Source organism: Haliotis cracherodii, unplaced genomic scaffold, assembly GCF_022045235.1.
Source record: "Haliotis cracherodii isolate W230 unplaced genomic scaffold, xgHalCrac1.p SCAF_12, whole genome shotgun sequence".
Classification (NCBI taxonomy): Eukaryota; Metazoa; Mollusca; class Gastropoda; order Lepetellida; family Haliotidae; genus Haliotis; species Haliotis cracherodii.
Genome location: NW_027266267.1, coordinates 5,838,014 through 5,857,892, shown reverse-complemented (window position 1 = coordinate 5,857,892; position 19,879 = coordinate 5,838,014). Strand labels below are relative to the sequence as shown.

At 39.7% G+C, this 19,879-nt stretch overlaps 1 protein-coding gene across 1 annotated transcript; it reads right to left on the bottom strand.

Annotated features, from left to right (window-relative positions):
* Positions 1-2,566: 2,566 nt before the first annotated feature.
* LOC139456941 (dopamine beta-hydroxylase-like) lies at positions 2,567-18,761 on the bottom strand. The gene is made up of 10 exons (XM_071238408.1): positions 18,730-18,761; positions 15,959-16,148; positions 14,507-14,636; positions 13,133-13,231; positions 11,947-12,135; positions 10,208-10,356; positions 9,753-9,996; positions 8,829-8,925; positions 4,440-4,719; positions 2,567-2,845 (listed from the first exon to the last, which is right to left on the bottom strand). The coding sequence occupies exons 1-10, from the start codon at positions 18,732-18,734 to the stop codon at positions 2,567-2,569; spliced, it is 1,662 nt and encodes a 553-aa protein (XP_071094509.1). The 5' UTR covers positions 18,735-18,761.
* Positions 18,762-19,879: the final 1,118 nt, after the last annotated feature.

The window sequence follows — 19,879 nt, the reverse complement described above, 5'->3', positions numbered from 1 at the left end:
CTTGTGCTATTGGGGTGTCAGTACACTGATCTTGTCAGCAATTCAGACATACGCATCAAGTAATTGTGTCATTTATACGCACCCTGTATAGCACAAGGTTTGATAAGGGCCTTTTTGGCCCAGTAATTATGTCATTTATACGCACCATGTATAGCACTAGGTTTGATAAGGGCCTTTGTGGCCCAGTAATTATGTCATTTATACACACCATGTATAGCACACTGATTGATAAGGGCCTTTATTGCCCAGTAATTGTGTCATTTATACGCACCATGTATAGCACAATGTTTGATAAGGGCCTTTATTGCCCAGTAATTATGTCATTTATACGCACCCTGTATAGCACAAGGTTTGATAAGGGCCTTTTTGGTCCAGTAATTGTGTCATTTATACGCACCATGTATAGCACAAGGTTTGATAACGGCCCTTTTAGCCCAAGAAATTGCATTTTTTTCAAGAAATTAGGAAAAAAACAACTTTAACAATCAATAACAGGAGTGTCATATATTTTAACTGTATCATGATACGGCTATATAAGAAGATTATAAACAGAGATCAAGTTAACATGTGTCAATAAGTCTGATATTTGAGGGTTTCAGGAAGAGTTTGTCCAAAGTTTAAACATAAGCAAGTCTCAAGTCTTTGAAAGGCATTTTGGAGAGACACACATAATTAAGAGAATGTATGGATGTCAACTTCTTTATAAGGAACACAACGTTTCGGAGTATATACTTGCTCCTTCATCGGGTGATGTAATATCAAATCTTTGAAAGGCACTTAGGAGTGAAACACAATAGGAAGAGAATGTATGGATGTCAACTTCGTTATTATAAGGAACACAACATTTGGAGTATGTACTTACTCCTTTATCAGTTGATGTGTTATGAGTGACTCAACGTCTTCCACCTAAGCTCGTCTTCTTCGGAGATGTAGATAAAACCAGTACAAACTTAGGGTATCAAGTTCAAGTATCAAGTTGGGGGGATACCGACCTGTTCATTTATTTTGGAAGTTAGAAAAGTAAGCTTTTAAACTCGCTTGAGACATATTTTTGTATTTGCTTTTGCCAGAAGTCCAAAATGTGCAAGCGTAAGAAAGAAGCAAGGCTGGATGTCTGGACACATCAGGATCTATCGAGTGTTGTTTGAAGTCGCATGATAGTGACCTTATGTAGGAATGTTGTATCAATTCTCTGTCTTGGAATATTCATTTCTATATACCTTGCTAGAATGACCTGCAAGGCAGCTATTTGTGGTAATATTTCGTGTCATTAGCTTGTAGCTATCATCTACGACGTGCCATTGAATGTCATGCGGATCTGACAGGCAATAGGTAATGTCATGTTCTTGTCAACATGTATACAGAATAGCAAAACAGTCAAAGCTTAATGATACTAACACAAGTATAGAAGGCGCTATTCAGTAACAAGTTCATCACGTTTATAACATATTTTTTTAGAAAACGTCCATCCCGTGAATATCCAGGCTAGAATAGGTCTTCATCAACCCATGCTTGTCGTAAGAGGCGACTAACGGGATCGGGTGGTCCGACTCGCTGACTTGGTTGATGCATGTCATCGTATCCCATTTGCGTTGATCGATGCTCATGGTGCTCATTGGATTTTCTGGTCCAGACTCGATTATTTACAAAGTCCGACAACTGGTAGTCTAGATCACGTACTTTGAGGACCCCTCTGACAAATGTAAATTGGCACGGCTCCGGCTGTGGGTTCGAGTCCCGGACGGGACTCAACCTAACCAAAAAAAAGTAAGATAATCTGTACTTTACTAAGAAAGTGTTAACCCAAATATAGCATTTGTTATATTACATTTGACGGTGACATTTTGGTACCACAGCGATCTGATTTTTAAATAATCAGTAATGATTCATTTTGTACTGAACATAATAATTGCATTTTAAAGACAGGCGCGTGTTACAATGCCTATCCTGACTCGACTGCTGTATAATGCGAGAAATAAACACATTCACATTGCGTTATCAGTTTGTTTGATGCCCATGGGACATTTCTGAGAAGTTTCCGGATGACAAAGTAGACACAAGTTATAGATAACAACTTCTTTATTTTCTGTAATGGCGACGATTCGGTACAGATCCTAATACCGTTGTCAAGCAACCGTTAGTTAACAACGGTATAAGGATCTTCCAACACGCCGCCTTTACAGTAAATAAAGAAGTTGTTATCCGTAGATTGTGTCTACTTTGTCCTGTTATCCATAACACTCCAAACAATACTGGTGAGACACGGAATACTGACTCCGAGCCGACCAGTCCTTGTTTTAGCCCCTTTATGCCTAGCACCAGGCAGGGTAACAACAAGTACCATTTTTTGGCGTTTTATTGTACGACGCGGCCAGGGATTGAACCACCGAACTTCCGCTTTTCTGGGCAGACTGTCTATCCATTAGACCACAGAGGCGGTCAGTCGCGCATGACTAAACCATTGAATACAATCATCTTCAAAATATGCGAGTAAAGCTAAAACAAACATTGCTGAAAACAATGCGCTTGAAAACAGTTTACTGTCGAAAGTACTTTTAAGAAGTTTTCAATAAAACAAAAGGGCAAAGACGAGAGTCATGATGCCACTGGCTGCTGAACTTGAGTGGCCCCCATTACTTGGATACACCGACAGTTCACTGACTGAACAGTCACAAGACTGCAATGCTGCCAGAAACTTGGCGTCCTCCAGAGACGGGCTCTTGCTCATAGTGGACACCGTGTAATCTGGAAGCTTGCCACTGAAACATGGATGTTCCCGAACCTCGGCCAGAGCAGCGGGACACTCAGTGCGACATCCTCCATACGGACTGCAGTGGTCCAGCACCTGGAACACAGCGTGTGTGGATTAGGGGAAGATGGAGGTATGGGTGAGGGCTAGATTCGATTAGTGTTGAAAGGATTTGTTGGTGAGTGTGTGAGTTTACATGTATGTTCGTGAATTCTAGGGGGTTGCAATAACCAGATATTCCTCTACAACATGTGTAAACAACACAAATAATACTTGTTTCGTTAAGGTAAGAGGGGTACAGCTAGACTTGACTAAGTCCAAGTTTATCTTAGACGTCCACAAATTCGAGATCCTCCCTCCCCATATTAAAATGACATACTACGATATAACTGAATCATGGTTCAAAGTGACGTTAGACACAACGCACTCTTTCTTATTAAGTAGCGAACCTCTCATTGATATGAATTATCCCTCTTTGTTACATTGTCATTTTGTCACGTTATCACTTTGTCACTTTGTCATTTTGTCACTTTTTCATATTGTCACGTTGTCATTTTGTCATATTGTCACTTTGTCACTTTGTCACTTGGACACTTTGTCGCTTTGTCACTTTGTCACTTTGACACTTTGTCATTTTGTCACTTTGTCATTTTGTCACTTTGTCACTTTGTCATTTTGTCATTTTGTCACTTTGTCATATTGTCACTTTGTCACTTTGTCACCTTGAAACTTTGACACTTTGTCACTTTGTCACTTTGTTATATTGTTACGTTATCACTTTGTCACTTTGTCACTTTGACACTTTGTCACTTTGTCATTTTGTCACTTTGTCATATTGTCACGTTGTCATTTTGTCATATTGTCACTTTGTCACTTTGACACTTTGACACTTTGACACTTTGACACTTTGTCACTTTGTCATTTTGTCACTTTGACACTCTCACTTTGTCACTTTGTCATTTTGTCATATTATCACTTTGACACTTTGTCGTTTTGTCACTTTGACACTTTGTCACTTAGACAATTTGTCACTTTGTCACTTTGTCATTTTGTCATTTTGTCACTTTGTCACTTTGTCACTTTGACACTTTGTCCCTTTGTCATTTTGTCACTTTGTCACTTACCTCGGACGATGGATCTAAAACAGTGTTCAGCGCGGTTTTAATCGAGTCTCATGAACTCACTTCATTAAATACACAGAACACGATGTTAGTTACGTTTGACTTTGATAATATTATGTCTCATAAGCATGCCGAAATACGTTCTTACTGCATACGACATTTCAGAGACATCCATCTTCAGCCCATAGCAACAACAGCATGGTGTCTATCTTCAAACCAAAAATGAAGTTTGCGCTTGTAAAGGATCCCCAAAGACCGTCTCCGTTATACAAAAAAAACGTTAAAAAATGGTACTTGTTGCTACCCTGCCTGGCATTCGGGATTATGGGGCTAAAACAAGGATTGGTCGGCTCGGAGTCACCATACTGTGTCTGTATAGGGTACACATGTTCAACTGCGGCATGGCGTCTCTGTAGGCTAACCCCAAACAATCGGTATTAGTACGAACTATTACAAGCAGCCACACACTGTAAAAGTGCAATAATCTTGGACGCGGTGTTAAACCCCATGTTGTACACTTCAGTTCCTACACCCCTAGGTAACCAAGAATTAATATTGTGACCAGGTACCTTTGTTATCAGTCTCTGACGATCGGGGTGTGACTTGTTGCCCATCATTGTGTAATCACAACCATGAATAACCCCTCCGTCCATCAGACCGAGCTCGACCTCATCCCAGGAAAGGCAGTCGGAAGCCAGGTTCTCAGCGGGATAGAAGGTAAAGACAGCGAAACACATCTCGTCGTATGTGCCCTCCCCAAACTCCGTGGTGATCTTCTTGGAGGTGGATCTGTACACACACGTGGTCTTCAGACTGTCTCCGGGTCGCAGCTCCACCAGGGGGTCGTACCTGCATGTGTAACAGCAGCATGTGTAACAGCAGCATGTGTAACAGCAGCATGTGTAACGGTAGCATAGCTAGTAACAGCATATGTAACAGTAGCTTCAGTAATAGTAGAATACGTAACAGTGGCATATGTAATAACAGCATATGTAACAGTAGCTTCAGTAATAGTAGAATATGTAACAGTGGCATATGTAATAACAGCATATGTAACAGTAGCATATGTTAAGTATAATATGTAGCAGTGGCATGTGTAATAACAACCTATGCAACAGTAGCATATGAAACAGTATCATATGTAAAAGTGGCATGTGTAATAACGACATATGAAACAATATCATACATGTATGTTCAGTATCATATGTAGCTGAAGTATATGTAACAGTAACATATGTTGCTGCAGCATGTGTAACAGTGTCAAATGGATCTGTAGCATGCATAGTAACAACATATGTAGCGGTAGCATATGTTCAGCATGATATATATCTGTATTATATGTAATAACAACATATATAACAGTACCATATGTAGCGGTAGCATATGTTACAGTGTCACATGTAGCAGTAGCATATATAATAACAATATGTGTAACAGTAGCATGTGTAATAACAACATACGTAGCGGTAGCATATGTTCAGTATGATATTAATCAGTATTATATGCAATAACAAACTATGTAGCGGTAGCATATGTAGTAACAAAATTTGTAGCGGTAGCATATGTAGTAAAAAAGTATGCAGCAGTAGCATATCTAATAACAAAATATGTAACAGTAACATATGTAACAGCAGTATATGTAACAGTAACATATGTAACAGTAGCATATGTAAAAACAAAATATGTAGCAGTAGCATATGTAGTAACAAAATATGTCACAATAGCATATGTAATAACAAAACATGTAGCGGTAGCATATGTAGAAACAAAATATGCAGCAGTAGCATATCTAATAACAAAATATGTAACAGTAACATAAGTAACAGCAGTATATGTAACAGTAGCATATGTAACAGTAACATATGTAGCTGAGGCATGTGTAATAACAATATATGTAACAGAAGCATATGTAACAGAATTATATGTAGCTATAGCATGTGTAATAACAATATATGTAACAGTACCATATGTAGCGGAAGCATATGTTACAGTGGCATATGTAGCAGTAGCATATATAACAACAATATGTGTAACAGTAGCATGTGTAATAACAACATATGTAGCGGTAGCATATGATCAGTATGATATTAATCAGTATTATATGCAATAACAACATGTGTAACAGTGGCATGTGTAACAGAAACATATGCAATAACAACATATGTAACAGTGGCATGTGTAACAGTAACATATGCAATAACAACATTTGTAACAGTAGCATGTGTAATAACAACATATTTAGCAGTAGCATATGATCAGTATGATATTAATCAGTATTATATGCAATAACAACATGTGTAACAGTGGCATGTGTAACAGAAACATATGCAATAACAACATATGTAACAGTGACATGTGTAACAGAAACATATGCAATAACAACATATGTAACAGTGACATGTGTAACAGAAACATATGCAATAACAACATATGTAACAGTGGCTTGTGTAACAGTAACATATGTAATAACAACATATGTAACAGTGGCATATGTAACAGTAACATATGCAATAACAACATGCAGCATACAGAAAAGTTGCAGCATACCCAGCTGTAGCACTGGGATTTGGATACCGTGTTGTAGCAGTGTGTTTACCTAGGAGAATATGTACTTGTAGCTATCGTATCAGCAACATAATAATAAAATAATACAAACAGTTACAACTATATGTGATAGCAGTGTACTTAAACGACATGTAATAGTGGCATGTTTAATTGCAGGATGGGGAATAACGCCCTCACAGCAAGTGTAATAACAGGATATGTGCAAATGGCATACCAACTAAAAATATTAAACTGTTGGCATTATTTAGAAATTACAGCATTTAGCATAAACGTCATCGTGAAGTTGAGAAAAGTGATGCTTTTACTGCAGTGAACATATCACTTAATATTTCCCTGAAGTGAACATAACACTTGATATTTCACTGCAGTGAACATAACACTTGATATTTCACTGCAGCGAACATAACACGTAATATTTCACTGCAGTGAACATAACACTTGTTACTTCACTGCAGTGAACATAATACTTGATATTTCACTGCAGTGAACATAACACTTGTTACTTCACTGCAGTGAACATAATACTTGATATTTCACTGCAGTGAACATAACACTTGATATTTCACTGCAATTAACATAACACTTGATATTTCACTGCAGCGTACATGAAACTTTGACGGAACGTGTGTCACACATGAATTACCTCCCCGCAAATTGTCTCCCTTTATCGTATATGTCTGGCCCGTACATAAACTGTTGACTTACTCTTTACGTTAGTTCCACATTGACACGGAAAATGATTACAGAAGGTCATTTGCGGAGTTAATATCGCTCCTTGCCATTTGTTATTCTCTTGAAAATGTTTCTTTATAACCTGTAAATCTCTCATTTAACTCGTCAATAGAGACTGTTCGTTTCGCAAAGCGCTAAGATTGTTAGTTGGCAAGCGTGTATACCTTCGCTTCCAATAGCGGTCTCGAAACGTTCAAGAAAATGTTTTATTTTGTATATAATCATATCCAAATATATGCTAAAGCGTTTTAGTGACTACAAATATTTTGAATTGCTTTTGTTATTTTGTTATTTTTTTAAGATTTTGCAAACAAGGAACAACTTTTTAAGTTGCAATTATAAGGGATGGTGAAACGTCCCTGCGTGTTAGGTAGGGAGAATTTACGTTTCAAGGTGATAAATTTGCAGTGAAAAAAATAATTTCCCTGAAGACAACTGCACAAAAAGTATAAAGTAAATGGTATATTCCGTGTATTTCGTGGAAATTCATGTTGATCTCATCTCGTAAAAAATATTTCCTTTCTCCCTTCACTCGATAAGGGGAACATGATATTTCACACGATACATAAAATATGCTGTTTATATAGCATACTGGGGGGCAAAAGAGAGCATACCGAGTCGGTAATTTAAAAGTGAAAAAACAACTGTTGATGAAGATGATTATGTCTATTTAATAATCATTACTTCATGCAACAGCTGGCGTAAAGCCATCTGTAGCACGGTAGGTTTGTGTGAACATAAATTGGTTATGAAAACTGGGGTAAGAAATATTTTTCATCCAAAACTGGCTCCCACAGGAGATATCAAGCGATGTCTGCACTGTAGATATCGCTGAAATGAAACTGCATCACAATGCTTTGCAGACCATTGTGACGTCATTGGTTACCATGACGTCACAATCAGATGACCACACTAATGGTTCTGCTACTGAAGCTGTTAGCAATACTTTTTACACTTAAGACACTGCTTATTACTTTCTACAAATTGAAAAAGTTGGAAGAATGATGTTGGATGATAAATAAAATCTCACCCTCGTGTCTTTTGATATCTATTAACATGTATGTAATAGACGTATGTATTTTATATGAGCACATCTATTAACATGTAATAGACGTATATGTTTAATCTGAGAATATATATTAACATGTATGTAATTGACGTATATATTTAATATGAGCATATCTTTTAACATGTATGTAATTGACGTATATAGTTAATATGAGCATATCTATTAACAAATATGTAATGGACGTATATATTTAATATAAGCATATCTATTAACATGTATGTAATTGACGTATATATTTAATATGAGCACATATATTAATATGTATGTAATAGACGTATATATTTAACATGAGCATATCTATTAACAAATATGTAATAGACGTATATATTTAATATGAGCATATCTATTAACATGTATGTAATTGACCAATATATTTAATATGAGCATATCTATTAACAAATATGTAATAGACGTATATATTTAATATGGGTTCATCTATTAACATGTATTTGACGTATATATTTAATATGAGCATATCTAGTAACATGTATGTAATGAACGTAGAACGAAAATACTGTAATGGTAATAGAAGGGATATGAGCATAAAGGTTGGTAGAGAATCTGCATATTATTGAAAGGATTATTGACTCACTGGTGAATAACCGGGTTGTCGTAGCTGTAAACATCGTCAGTTGTCAGGTCGCGCACTTTCATTCCATTTCTGAAGAGTTCCACATTCTGTTGATAACCTGTGTATCAATATATAAAGTACACACAACGAGGCATTCAGCGGGGGACAGAAATAGCCCATACCGAATAATTGCATATGCCAAGGTAGTGCGTATGGTTTATTAGCTTACCAAAGTGTTGCATATGGTTTTATTAGCTTACCAAGGTGTTTCAAATGGTTTTATTAGCTTGCAAAGGTGTTGCATATGGTTCTTCAAACTTGTCAACGCAGTACGTATGGATGTATCAGCTTACCAAGAAGGTGCATAGGTTTTTATAAGCTTACCAAACAGGTACTTATGGATTTATAAGCTTACCAAGAAGGTGCATATGATTTTAATAGCTCGCCAAAAAGGTGCATACAGTTTTATTATTTTTCCGAGACGGTGCATATGGTTTTATTATCTTGCCAAGTCGGTGCATATGGTTTCACAAGCTTACCAAAAAGGTGCTTATGATTTTGTTATCTTACCAAGAAGGTGCATATGGTTTTGTTAGCCTGCCAAGAAGGTGCATATGGTTTTATAAGCTTACCAAAAAGGTGCAGATGGATTTATTAGTCTGCCAAGAAGGTGCATATGGTTTTATAGGCTTACTAAAAAGGTGCATATGGATTTATCAGTTTGCCAAGAAGGTGTATATGGTTTTATAAACTTACCAAAAAAGTGGATATGTATGCATTAGCTAACCAAGAAGGTGTATATAGATTCATTAGCTTACCAAAAAGGTGTATATGGATTAATTAGTTTGCCAAGAAGATGCATATGGTTTATTTAGCTTGCCAAGAAGGTTCATATAGTTTTATTAGCATGACGCATGTGGTTTTTTTCCTTCGGTTCAGACTTACCTAAGTAGTGCATGTGGTTCAATCCAGTCATTAGTGTCACGGGGCCTTTTAAAATTTTATTTGTGCTTTCACTACTGCATGTGCCTGTTTCCACCACGCGGTTCTGGCCAGGAGGAATAACAAGGTGCAGCTCCCCTACTGTGAGGTAGGCCATATTATATTTCCGCAGATTTTTGGTCAGATACAGAATCATCCCGGAAGAATCTATATAGTTGGTCTGCAGTTCCGGGTTGGTCCAGTGATGCTGGAATGGGTGGAGTTATAGGTCGTGGTTTAATACAATGACATATCAAATAAGATATATATTTACATATATATCAAATTGTTACACTTGTCATAATTATTACAATGGAAACTTTTCGCACAACCACATATATAATACATGCAGCTTTTTGCAAATGCGATGCATTGTGCAACATACATAAGTATCGTGACAAATAAAATTTTAAGATCACCTGCATGTTCACACGGGTGATTCCATTATGTCCAATCTTGAAGCCAGCATCCCTGTGGAGACATTCACCGGGCATGCCGAGTGTCCACACTGCGAACATCAACTCGCAGGCGCCCATGTTGCACGGTTCCGGCGTTTCCAGGGTTCTGCCTGGCAATATTAAGAATAGCGTACAGGTAGTGCTGTAAATCAGTGAGTTTGGTTTTAACGCCGCTTTTAACAGTATTCCAGTTATATCACGGCGTGTCAGCTTAATGTGGGAGGAAAGCCACAAGTTATGCAGGTCTCAGACGTTTACCACTTCGGTGAAACCCACGAGCACGGGTATGGTGCTGACAAACCTAGAAACATAATCGAGGCGAACCGGGATTCGAACCCACAATCATAGGTTTCTGGCGTGCCCAAGCGACGCAACTCTGCACAGCGAATCGCGGCGCCCTAGACGACTGGGCCACCCGTGTCCCCCGGCAGTGCTGTAACTCATTCCTTATACTCGACGAGTGCTATAATATAACATATAAACAAAATCGCTCATATTGGTGTTAAACGAGCGTTGGTAGCATTTAGATAGGGTGTGAAGTTTAAACATAACGACTGCAGATCTTTAATCATTCAGCCTGGTACGTAGCAACATAAACGTTTGAACACTTTACATGTAAGAAGGCTTTCTATTGGTTAATATATGACTGAAAGAGGTAACCTAGAAAAAAAGGCTTTCTATTGGTTAACATACGGCTGAAAGGAAACCTATATGTAAGGATGCTTTCTATTGGTCAATATACGACTGCAAGTGATTACCGATATATCGATTTGTTTCAGATACATCACAAACAGTTGTGAATAGATGAATGTAAGACTGTCAGAGACCACAACTGACATCTCTTCCACGCCAATGGATCGGGCCATACTAACATTGCAAGGAAATCTAAATTAGCACGTGACGGAAATGCGTTGCACTTGCCTTTGTGCGCACCCCAGCAGCACAGCATCTTCCGTCAGCGTGGGATAACGCAAAACCGATTAACGGATTAAAAAAACGGATTAACTGAGCGGACATTGCCACCCCACGCAGTGTTCAAAGCACTTTTATTACCCCGGTCATGATTATGGATCATTGTACACTCAAGAATCATTCTCAGCTCCCAGGGGAGTATAAAACCCAAGCTGCCATCTCATTCTACTGGGTACCCATTCACTGCTGGGTAAACAGGGTTTTTTTTCGAACAAAGTCTCTTGCTCAAGAGTGAGTGAATATGGTTTTACGCCGCTTTTAGCAATATTCCAGCAATATCACGGCGGGGGATACCAGAAATGGGCTTCACACATTGTACCCATGTCGGGAATTGAACCCGGGTCTTCGGCGTGACGAGCGAACGCTTTAACCACTAGGCTACCCGACCACCCCCTCTTGCCCAAGAAGACACTTTATGTGTTACGCGTGCTTCAGTGTGGGGCAAGACCGAAACCTTAGAAACTCTCAGGAGCCAGACTGCCGAAACGCGGTCACCCATCCAAGGACTCTCCGCGACCGAAGTTCACCTGATTTGTGATCTGTGGGCTGTGCACATCACTGATATTACTACGATATACACCTACTGTTGACATTACATCGGGAAAGCGACAAATGATGCTGTGCACATCACTGATATTACTAGGATATACACCTACTGTTGGCATCACATCCGGAGAGTGGGGTATGATGCTGTGCACATCACTGATATTACTAGGATATACACCTACTGTTGGCATCACATCCGGAGAGCGACGAATGATGCATGACATTGGCGTTGTCGATGTACGGCTGCGTAGCAATCAGGTGATAGCTCACCCCAGGTTCCAGCATGTCCAACTCAAAGGTGAAACACATGTAGGTAGTTTGCTGGGCGGGGACGACAGTTGGGGGAAACCTCAGCGTAATGTTCACCACGTCTATAAAATAGCAAAAGGAACGTTCACAGTGTATAGCTACAACACACTGTGGTGTTACGTATTTGTTACAACGTTGTCTTACCTCCATTCATGTATAGAGTGTGCATATCTTCACCATATGTCACAATGTATGTCTCATGCCTTCATTGTCTTCACAGTATACACCAACATACCATCACCTTGTATACCAACATATTGTCACTGTATACACAACATACCGTCACTGTATATACAACATACCGTCACTGTATATACAACATACCGTCACTGTATATACAACATACTGTCACTGTATATACAACATACCGTCACTGTATATACAACATACTGTCACTTTATATATAAACATACCATCACTGTATATACAACATACCGTCACTGTATATACAACATACCGTCAACGTATATTCCAACATACCATCACTGTATATACAATATATATACAATATACCGTCACTGTATATACAGCATACCATCACTGTATATACCAACATACCGTCACTGTATATACAACATACCGTCAACGTATATACCAACATACCATCACGGTATATACAATATACCGTTACTGTATATACAACATACCGTCACTGTATATACAATATACCGTCACTGTATATACAACATACCGTCACTGTATATACCAACATACCGTCACCGTATATACCAACATAAGGTCACTGTATATACCAACATACCGTCACCGTATATACCAATATACCTTAAGCGTGTATACCAACATACCGTCACTGTATATACCAACATACCGTCACCGTATATACTAACATACCGTCACTGTATATACCAACATACCGTCACTGTATATACCAACATACCGTCACCGTATATACTAACATACCGTCACTGTATATACCAACATACCGTCACTGTATATACCAACATACCGTCACTGTATATACCAACATACCGTCACCGTATATACTAACATACCGTCACTGTATATACCAACATACCGTCACTGTATATACCAACATACCTTCATCGTGTATGCTATCACACACAAACTCCCCTGTGTCGCAGCTGAGGTCCTGGTTGGCCTCCCGACATTTCTCACTGCCCCAGGGGGTGCACACCCCTGCAAGGACAAACAAAGGAAAACGAAAGTACACCCGTTAGAGGCAAAGATGATCAGGCACACACAGTTCTCATGGAAACAGATTTTATTTAAATTCGGACAGTTTCTTATTGGACACAGCTGAGAGTTAAATCATTGTCAGAGAATATGTGAAACATTGACCATAACGAGAAATTCCAATATCTATAGAAACATTGAACATATAGAGAAATTCCAATATCTATAGAAACATTGAACATATAGAGAAATTCCAATATCTATAGAAACATTGAACATATAGAGAAATTCCAATATCTATAGAAACATTGAACATATAGAGAAATTCCAATATCTATAGAAACATTGAACATATAGAGAAATCCCAATATCTATAGAAACATTGAACATATAGAGAAATTCCAATATCTATAGAAACATTGAACATATAGAGAAATTCCAATATCTATAGAAACATTGAACATATAGAGAAATTCCAATATCTATAGAAACATTGAACATATAGAGAGATCCCAATATCTATAGAAAATAAGAAAACAGGGTACGGTCCATTTTGGCCAACTTAAAATATAAAATTTTAAAGTTGCAGAAATTTATTGCAATAATGGTATAAAACCTATCAATGGCTCAATGGTTACAGCTTCCCTTCCTTCTTTCGACATGTTCAGATACATAAGAATGGCGACAATGGGCAAAAAGGCACGATTTATTTCAAGTATCATAAAAAATGGCCAAGCCCTTGAACGTACATGAATGTATCGCCATATGATCGTACTGTTTGTATTTACAGCTTCTTAGGAAATCAGGTTACGTAAAAGACTTCTCCATTTTCAAGCACTTAACCTCGGAAATCAGCCTCGTGACACAGTTTAGCCTCAGGGATATGTTTTGTGTGGCCATAGGGCCAAATGTGGCGAAATCTAGGTCAAACTCTATTAAACATATTTGATGACTTCCACAGCAATTTTTAAAAGTTTTGCTATTTTATTTTTTAAATGAAACAAACCCTGTAGTCCAAAAAGGGCATTTATCATTCATTTACCTTTAACGCTAAATGAAACTGTTCACTGGGTAGATATCTGTGAATGCATGAAGCCCTCACCTGGGTGGGGGGCGGTCGGGTAGCCAAGTGGTTAAAGCGTTCGCTGGTCACGCCGAAGACCCGGGTTCGAGTCCCGACATGGGTACAATATGTGAAGCCCATTTCTGGTGTCCCTTCGTGATATTGCTGGAATATTGCTAAAAGCGGCGTAAAACCATACTCACTCACTCACTCACCTGGGTGGGTGATGTCTGAGGTTCTGGGCGGAAGACTGCCCGGTGTCCAGACACAGTCCGGATCTCCAAGTTCCTGCCCATTGGTCAAGCCGTCATTGTCCGAGTCCATGCGGCACAGTTCCGTCGACCACTGCGGAATGCAGCTGACCGTTCACCGCTGAACACACTTGCTACAGCTGGTAAGCACATTGGGCTTACAGTAAACTACGGTTATAACGAACACGCTTATAACGAACTAACGGATATAACGAACTAACTTTTTAGTCCCGACTATATGCTGTAGTTATGCTGTATATATGCTTATAACGAATTACGGTTATAACGAACTAACATTTGTAGTCCCTTTGAGTTCGTATTAACCGTACTTTACTGAATATTTTATGTTTATTTGCTTGTTTGTTGTTTAACGCTGCACTCAACAAAATTCCATCTATATAACGGCGGTCTATAGATAATGGAGTCTGGAGCAGACTATCTATTGATTGATATCATGAGCATCGACCAACGCAATTGAAATACGAAGACATGCATCAACCAAGTCCCGTTAGTCGCCCCTTACGACAAGCATAGTCGCGTTTTATGGCAAACATGGGTTGCTGAAGACCTATTCTACCCCGGATCTTCATGGGTGTTATATGTCATGCTTTCATACATAATATTTTCATACATATCATCATATCATATTTCCTCTGACTATACACCAATACAGGCATTGCAGTATAATTATACATGTACAGTAAACTACGGTTATAACGAACTCAAAGGGACGACTAATTTTAGTTCGTTATAACCGTAATTCGTTATAAGTATATATACAGCATAACTACAGCATATAGTCGGGACTAAAAAGTTAGTTCGTTATATCCGTTAGTTCGTTATAAGCGAGTTCGTTATAACCGTAGTTTACTGTATGTCAAATAGAACCAGGGAAGGGGTCTAGCGTATAAAGAATTCGTTCATTGCCTTCAAACTCCGGTTTCGATTCCTCAAGAAGCTGTGACATAGTACTTGAGAAACGCTTGATGTCCCAGGTTTTCTGTTCTATTATGTATACTGGGAGGGGCACGGGTGGCCCAGTCGTCTGAGGCGCCGCGATTCGCTGTGCAGAGTTGCATCCCTTAGACACGCCAGAAATCTATGATTGTGGGTTCGAATCCCGGTTCGCCCTGATTATGTTTCTAGGTTTGTCAGCACCATACCCGTGCTCGTGGGTTTCACCGAAGTGGTAAACGTCTGAGACCCGTATCACTTCGGGCTTTCCTCCCACATTAAGCTGACACGCCGCGATATAACTGGAATACTGTTAAAATCGGCGTAAAACCCAACTCACTCACTCACTTTGTATACAGGGTGAAACTGCATGTTCTTTGTGCAGTCCGCCGTCATATTACAAGAAAAATGTTAAAAACGACGGTGTCAAAGCGTCGTCATATAAATAAGCCATTTTCAAACCTGTTTATAACGTGCATAATCCTGTCCAAACGGATTCTTATCGTCTCCACCTAAAGGGTTGAGGTGGCCTACTCCCCGCCATATGAAGTTGGGTTTACACGGGTGCGGAACCTGGTCACCATTTGGGATTCGATCCTGATACATCCGGTAGGTAGCTACCACCTGTGCCAACACGAGGACTAGGACAAGCCTAGAAACAGTATGCATGTGAATACAAAGGACAAAACAATTACAGTAAACTACGGTTATAACGAACACGCTTATAACGAACTGATGGATATAACGAACTTACGTTTTTGGTCCCGAGTATTTGCTGTAGTTATGCTGTATAACGAACTGCGGTTATAACGAACTAAAATTAGTAGTCCCTTTGAGTTCGTTATAACCGTAGTTTACTGTACTGTCTTCAAAACAAATTTCCGCTCTAATCTGATACTGTTGTTCAATTTTGACTACAACGTAAGCGTGTGTTGACTTTTTAGTATAAAATGATTATGATAAAGTGAACGTATTCTGTCCGTCTGTACCCTTATTTGGCAGTGCATCACCTTTATAATGGCCCAATAAAAGTTGCAGGGCAAAAGAAAGCACACGCCTATGTTTGTCACGGAGGGTAGTTGGGTGGAGTTTCAAGCTTCGGTCCTGCCCACACTGAAGCACATGTAGCAAATGTGGTAACTACTTAGGCGTGAACTTTATTCGAAATGTGCTTCTGTTCACCCAGCAGTGAATGGGTACCCGGTAGTATTTGCTTGAGGTTGATAAAGTTCTAGCGACTTACAGGTTGGGTTGTATACTCCCTTAGGAACTGAGAAAGATAATCGAGAGCACACTGATCCATTGACCGGGGTAACAATGGTGTTGGCGCTGTGATCTTTCGTCACCGGATAGCGCATTATTATTATTATTAGTTTTGTTTGTTTGTTTGTTTGTTCTTTAACGCCGCACTCAGCAATATTCCAGCTATATGACGGCGGTCTGTAAATAATCGAGTCTGGACCAGACAATCCAGTGATTGATATGTTGAGCATCGATCAACGCAATTGGAATCGATGACATGCATCAACCAAGTCAGCGAGCCTGACCACCCGACCCCGTTAGTCGCCTTTTACGACAAGCATTGTTGTCTTTTACGGCAAACATGGGTTGCTGAGGACCTATTCTACCCCGGATATTAACGGATCTAGTAGTTGTAGTAGTAGTAGTAGTAGTAGTAGTAGTAGCAGTAGTAGTAAATATTATGTACAGATTCAAATAAAAAATGCAGCAAAAAGAGTTTGGGTGATCCTGGCACAGTCAGGCTGGTTAGGCTCATCATCAGCTCAGGGCCCTTGCCCCCTCTACACGCAGCCCAGACATAAAACCTTTTACTGTAACCCATGGTGGATTTTTGGTTGCCATTTAATTGCCTGTAAAACTTTGGAGACACAAGTCACATTGTGACATGAAATAAGAAAACATAGCAATGTTAAATAGATAGGGGAAACATGCGACTAGGAAGGAGAACCACGTGACTAGGAATGAGAACCACGTGACTAGGAAGGAGAACCACGCGAGTAGGAAGGAGAACCACGTGGTTAGGATGGAGAACCACGTGATTAGGATGGAGAACCACGTGAGTAGGATAGAGAACCGCGTGACTAGGAAGGAGAACCACGTGACTTGGAAGGAGAACCACGTGGCTAGGAAGGAGAACCATGTGACTAGGATAGAGAACCAAGTGACTAGGAAGGAGAACCACGTGATTAGGATAGGGAACCACGTGACAAGGAAAGAGAACTACGAGATTAGAAAGGAAGAACGTCTTCGGGTACTGAGAATGCACAAACCAGCTTAATTCCAACGACATTTGACGCACAGTAATTTTTTAAATAAATGATCCTCAATTAAGCTTCTACCTTGAGTAAACTATGTGAATGTTGTACGGAGAATAATCAGAACATAAGAGAAATCTGGAAAAATAAATACTTGTCTCAATCGAATTAATGCCGGATCTTATGACCCACCCACAAGTGTAAATCCACGGCGATTATTCAAGGACTATTGTCACATGTGTGCTCGCAACGTTAAATGTTAGCGAACAATACTTGCAACGTGCTTCATATTTGAGTTCGAGACAATGTTTCAGGCCTACCCGAAACACAGCAGGCTATGGAATATGTACACATTTTAAACAGAAATGAGCACACACATTACAAAAAGAGACACAATTCCCATAAAGTTTGCATCATACAGTAAACTACGGTTATAACGAACTCAAAGGGACTACTTTTTTTAGTTCGTTATAACCGTAGTTCCTTATAAGCATATAAACAGCATAACTACAGCAAATAGTCGGGACTAAACAGTAAGTTCGTTATATCCGTAAGTTCGTTATAAGCGTGTTCGTTATAACCGTAGTTTACGGTCATGCAGCATGTAACGATTTGTTGCCATCTGCTCGATTTACATATTCCACAGTTTTGGAGCCTTCTGCTGGCCTTTTTAGTGAAACAGTGCAGAGTTGCATCCCTTTGGCACGCCAGGAACCTATGATTGTGGGTTCGTATCCCGGTTTGCCGAATTGTATTTCAAGATTTGTCAGCACCATACCCGTGCTCGTGGGTTTCACGGAAGTGGTAAACGTCTGAGACCTACATCACTTTGGGCTTTCCTCCCACATTAAGCTGACACGCCGAGATATAACTGGAATACTGTTAAAAGCGGCGTTAAACCCAACTCACTCACTCACTCACTCACTAGTGTAACGGTACATGAAACCCATACTTCACCTCATCGTAATGCCGCCTGTCTCATGTCGTGAGTGTTCGGGTGATAAATCAAATGTCCCTTTTTAACTTTCACGAGACTCCTTATTAATCAGTCGCAGGAGTTGAATAAATAAAAAACCACGAGGTTCTTAACACAACCTCACGAGACTGTGAAAAACACTAACTCACATGACTCTGAATAAAGAACTGTCACGAGACCCCCATTTAGCTTACTTTGGCTCACGTGGTTGAAAACCGTAGGATAGGATACGGCTGATTACATACAATGTAACTACCTCATACCTGCAGTGTAGAGTGGAATGATCCACTATGACGACTCGACAGTACAATGTGAGACGCCCATTTCTGGTGTAGCCCGCCATGATATTGCTGGAACGTTGCCAAAGGCAGCGTAGATCCATACTTACTCGGTGCGGTCAGGTAGCCTAGTGGTTAAAGCGTTCGTTCGCCACGCCAAAGACCCGGGTTCGAATCCCAACGTGGGTACAATGTGTGAAGCCCATTTCTGGTGTCCCCCGCCGTGATATTGCTGGAATATTGCTAAAAGCGGCGTAAAACCATACTCACTCACCCATACTAACGCACACACTCCTATTGATGCTGCGTTCATTTTTCACATTCTTATTGAAGAGAGACTCGTAGAAGTTGAGATTCAGACTCTCCCAATTAACACTGTTTGTTTTGAGACCCATTGTATTGATTTATCTGACACTCTATTGTACACCACAAGGCTACTGATGCTATAACTACTTACGCCCTTCCCGCTATTCTAATCTGGAAGCATGTTCACAATATATTATGATTCAATCTCCCATCTCTTGTAAATGAGGGCGCACGGGTGGCCCAGTCGTCAAAGGTGCCGCGATTCGCTGTGCAGAGTTGCGTCCCTTGGCAGGCCAGAAACCTATGGTTGTGGGTTCGAATCCCGGTTCGCCCTGATTATGTTTCTAGGTTTGTCAGCACCATACCCGTACTCGTGGGTTTCACCGAAGTGGTGAACGTCTTAGACCTGCATCACTTCGGGCTTTCCTCCCATATTAAGCTGACACGCCGTGATATAACTGGAATACTCATCATCATCATCATCACCATCATCATCACCATCATCATCACCATCATCATTACAATCATCATCACCATCATCATCACC

Bases quoted from the DNA above. Each gene is read 5' to 3' on its own strand.
- LOC139456941 (XM_071238408.1), bottom strand. The intron at 14,637-15,958 runs GTTTGAAAATGG...TGCATTCCGCAG, and splicing joins ATTATGCACGTTATAAACAG to TGGTCGACGGAACTGTGCCG. The intron at 4,720-8,828 runs GTGAGTCAATAA...TTACACATGCAG, and splicing joins GACAACCCGGTTATTCACCA to GTACGACCCCCTGGTGGAGC.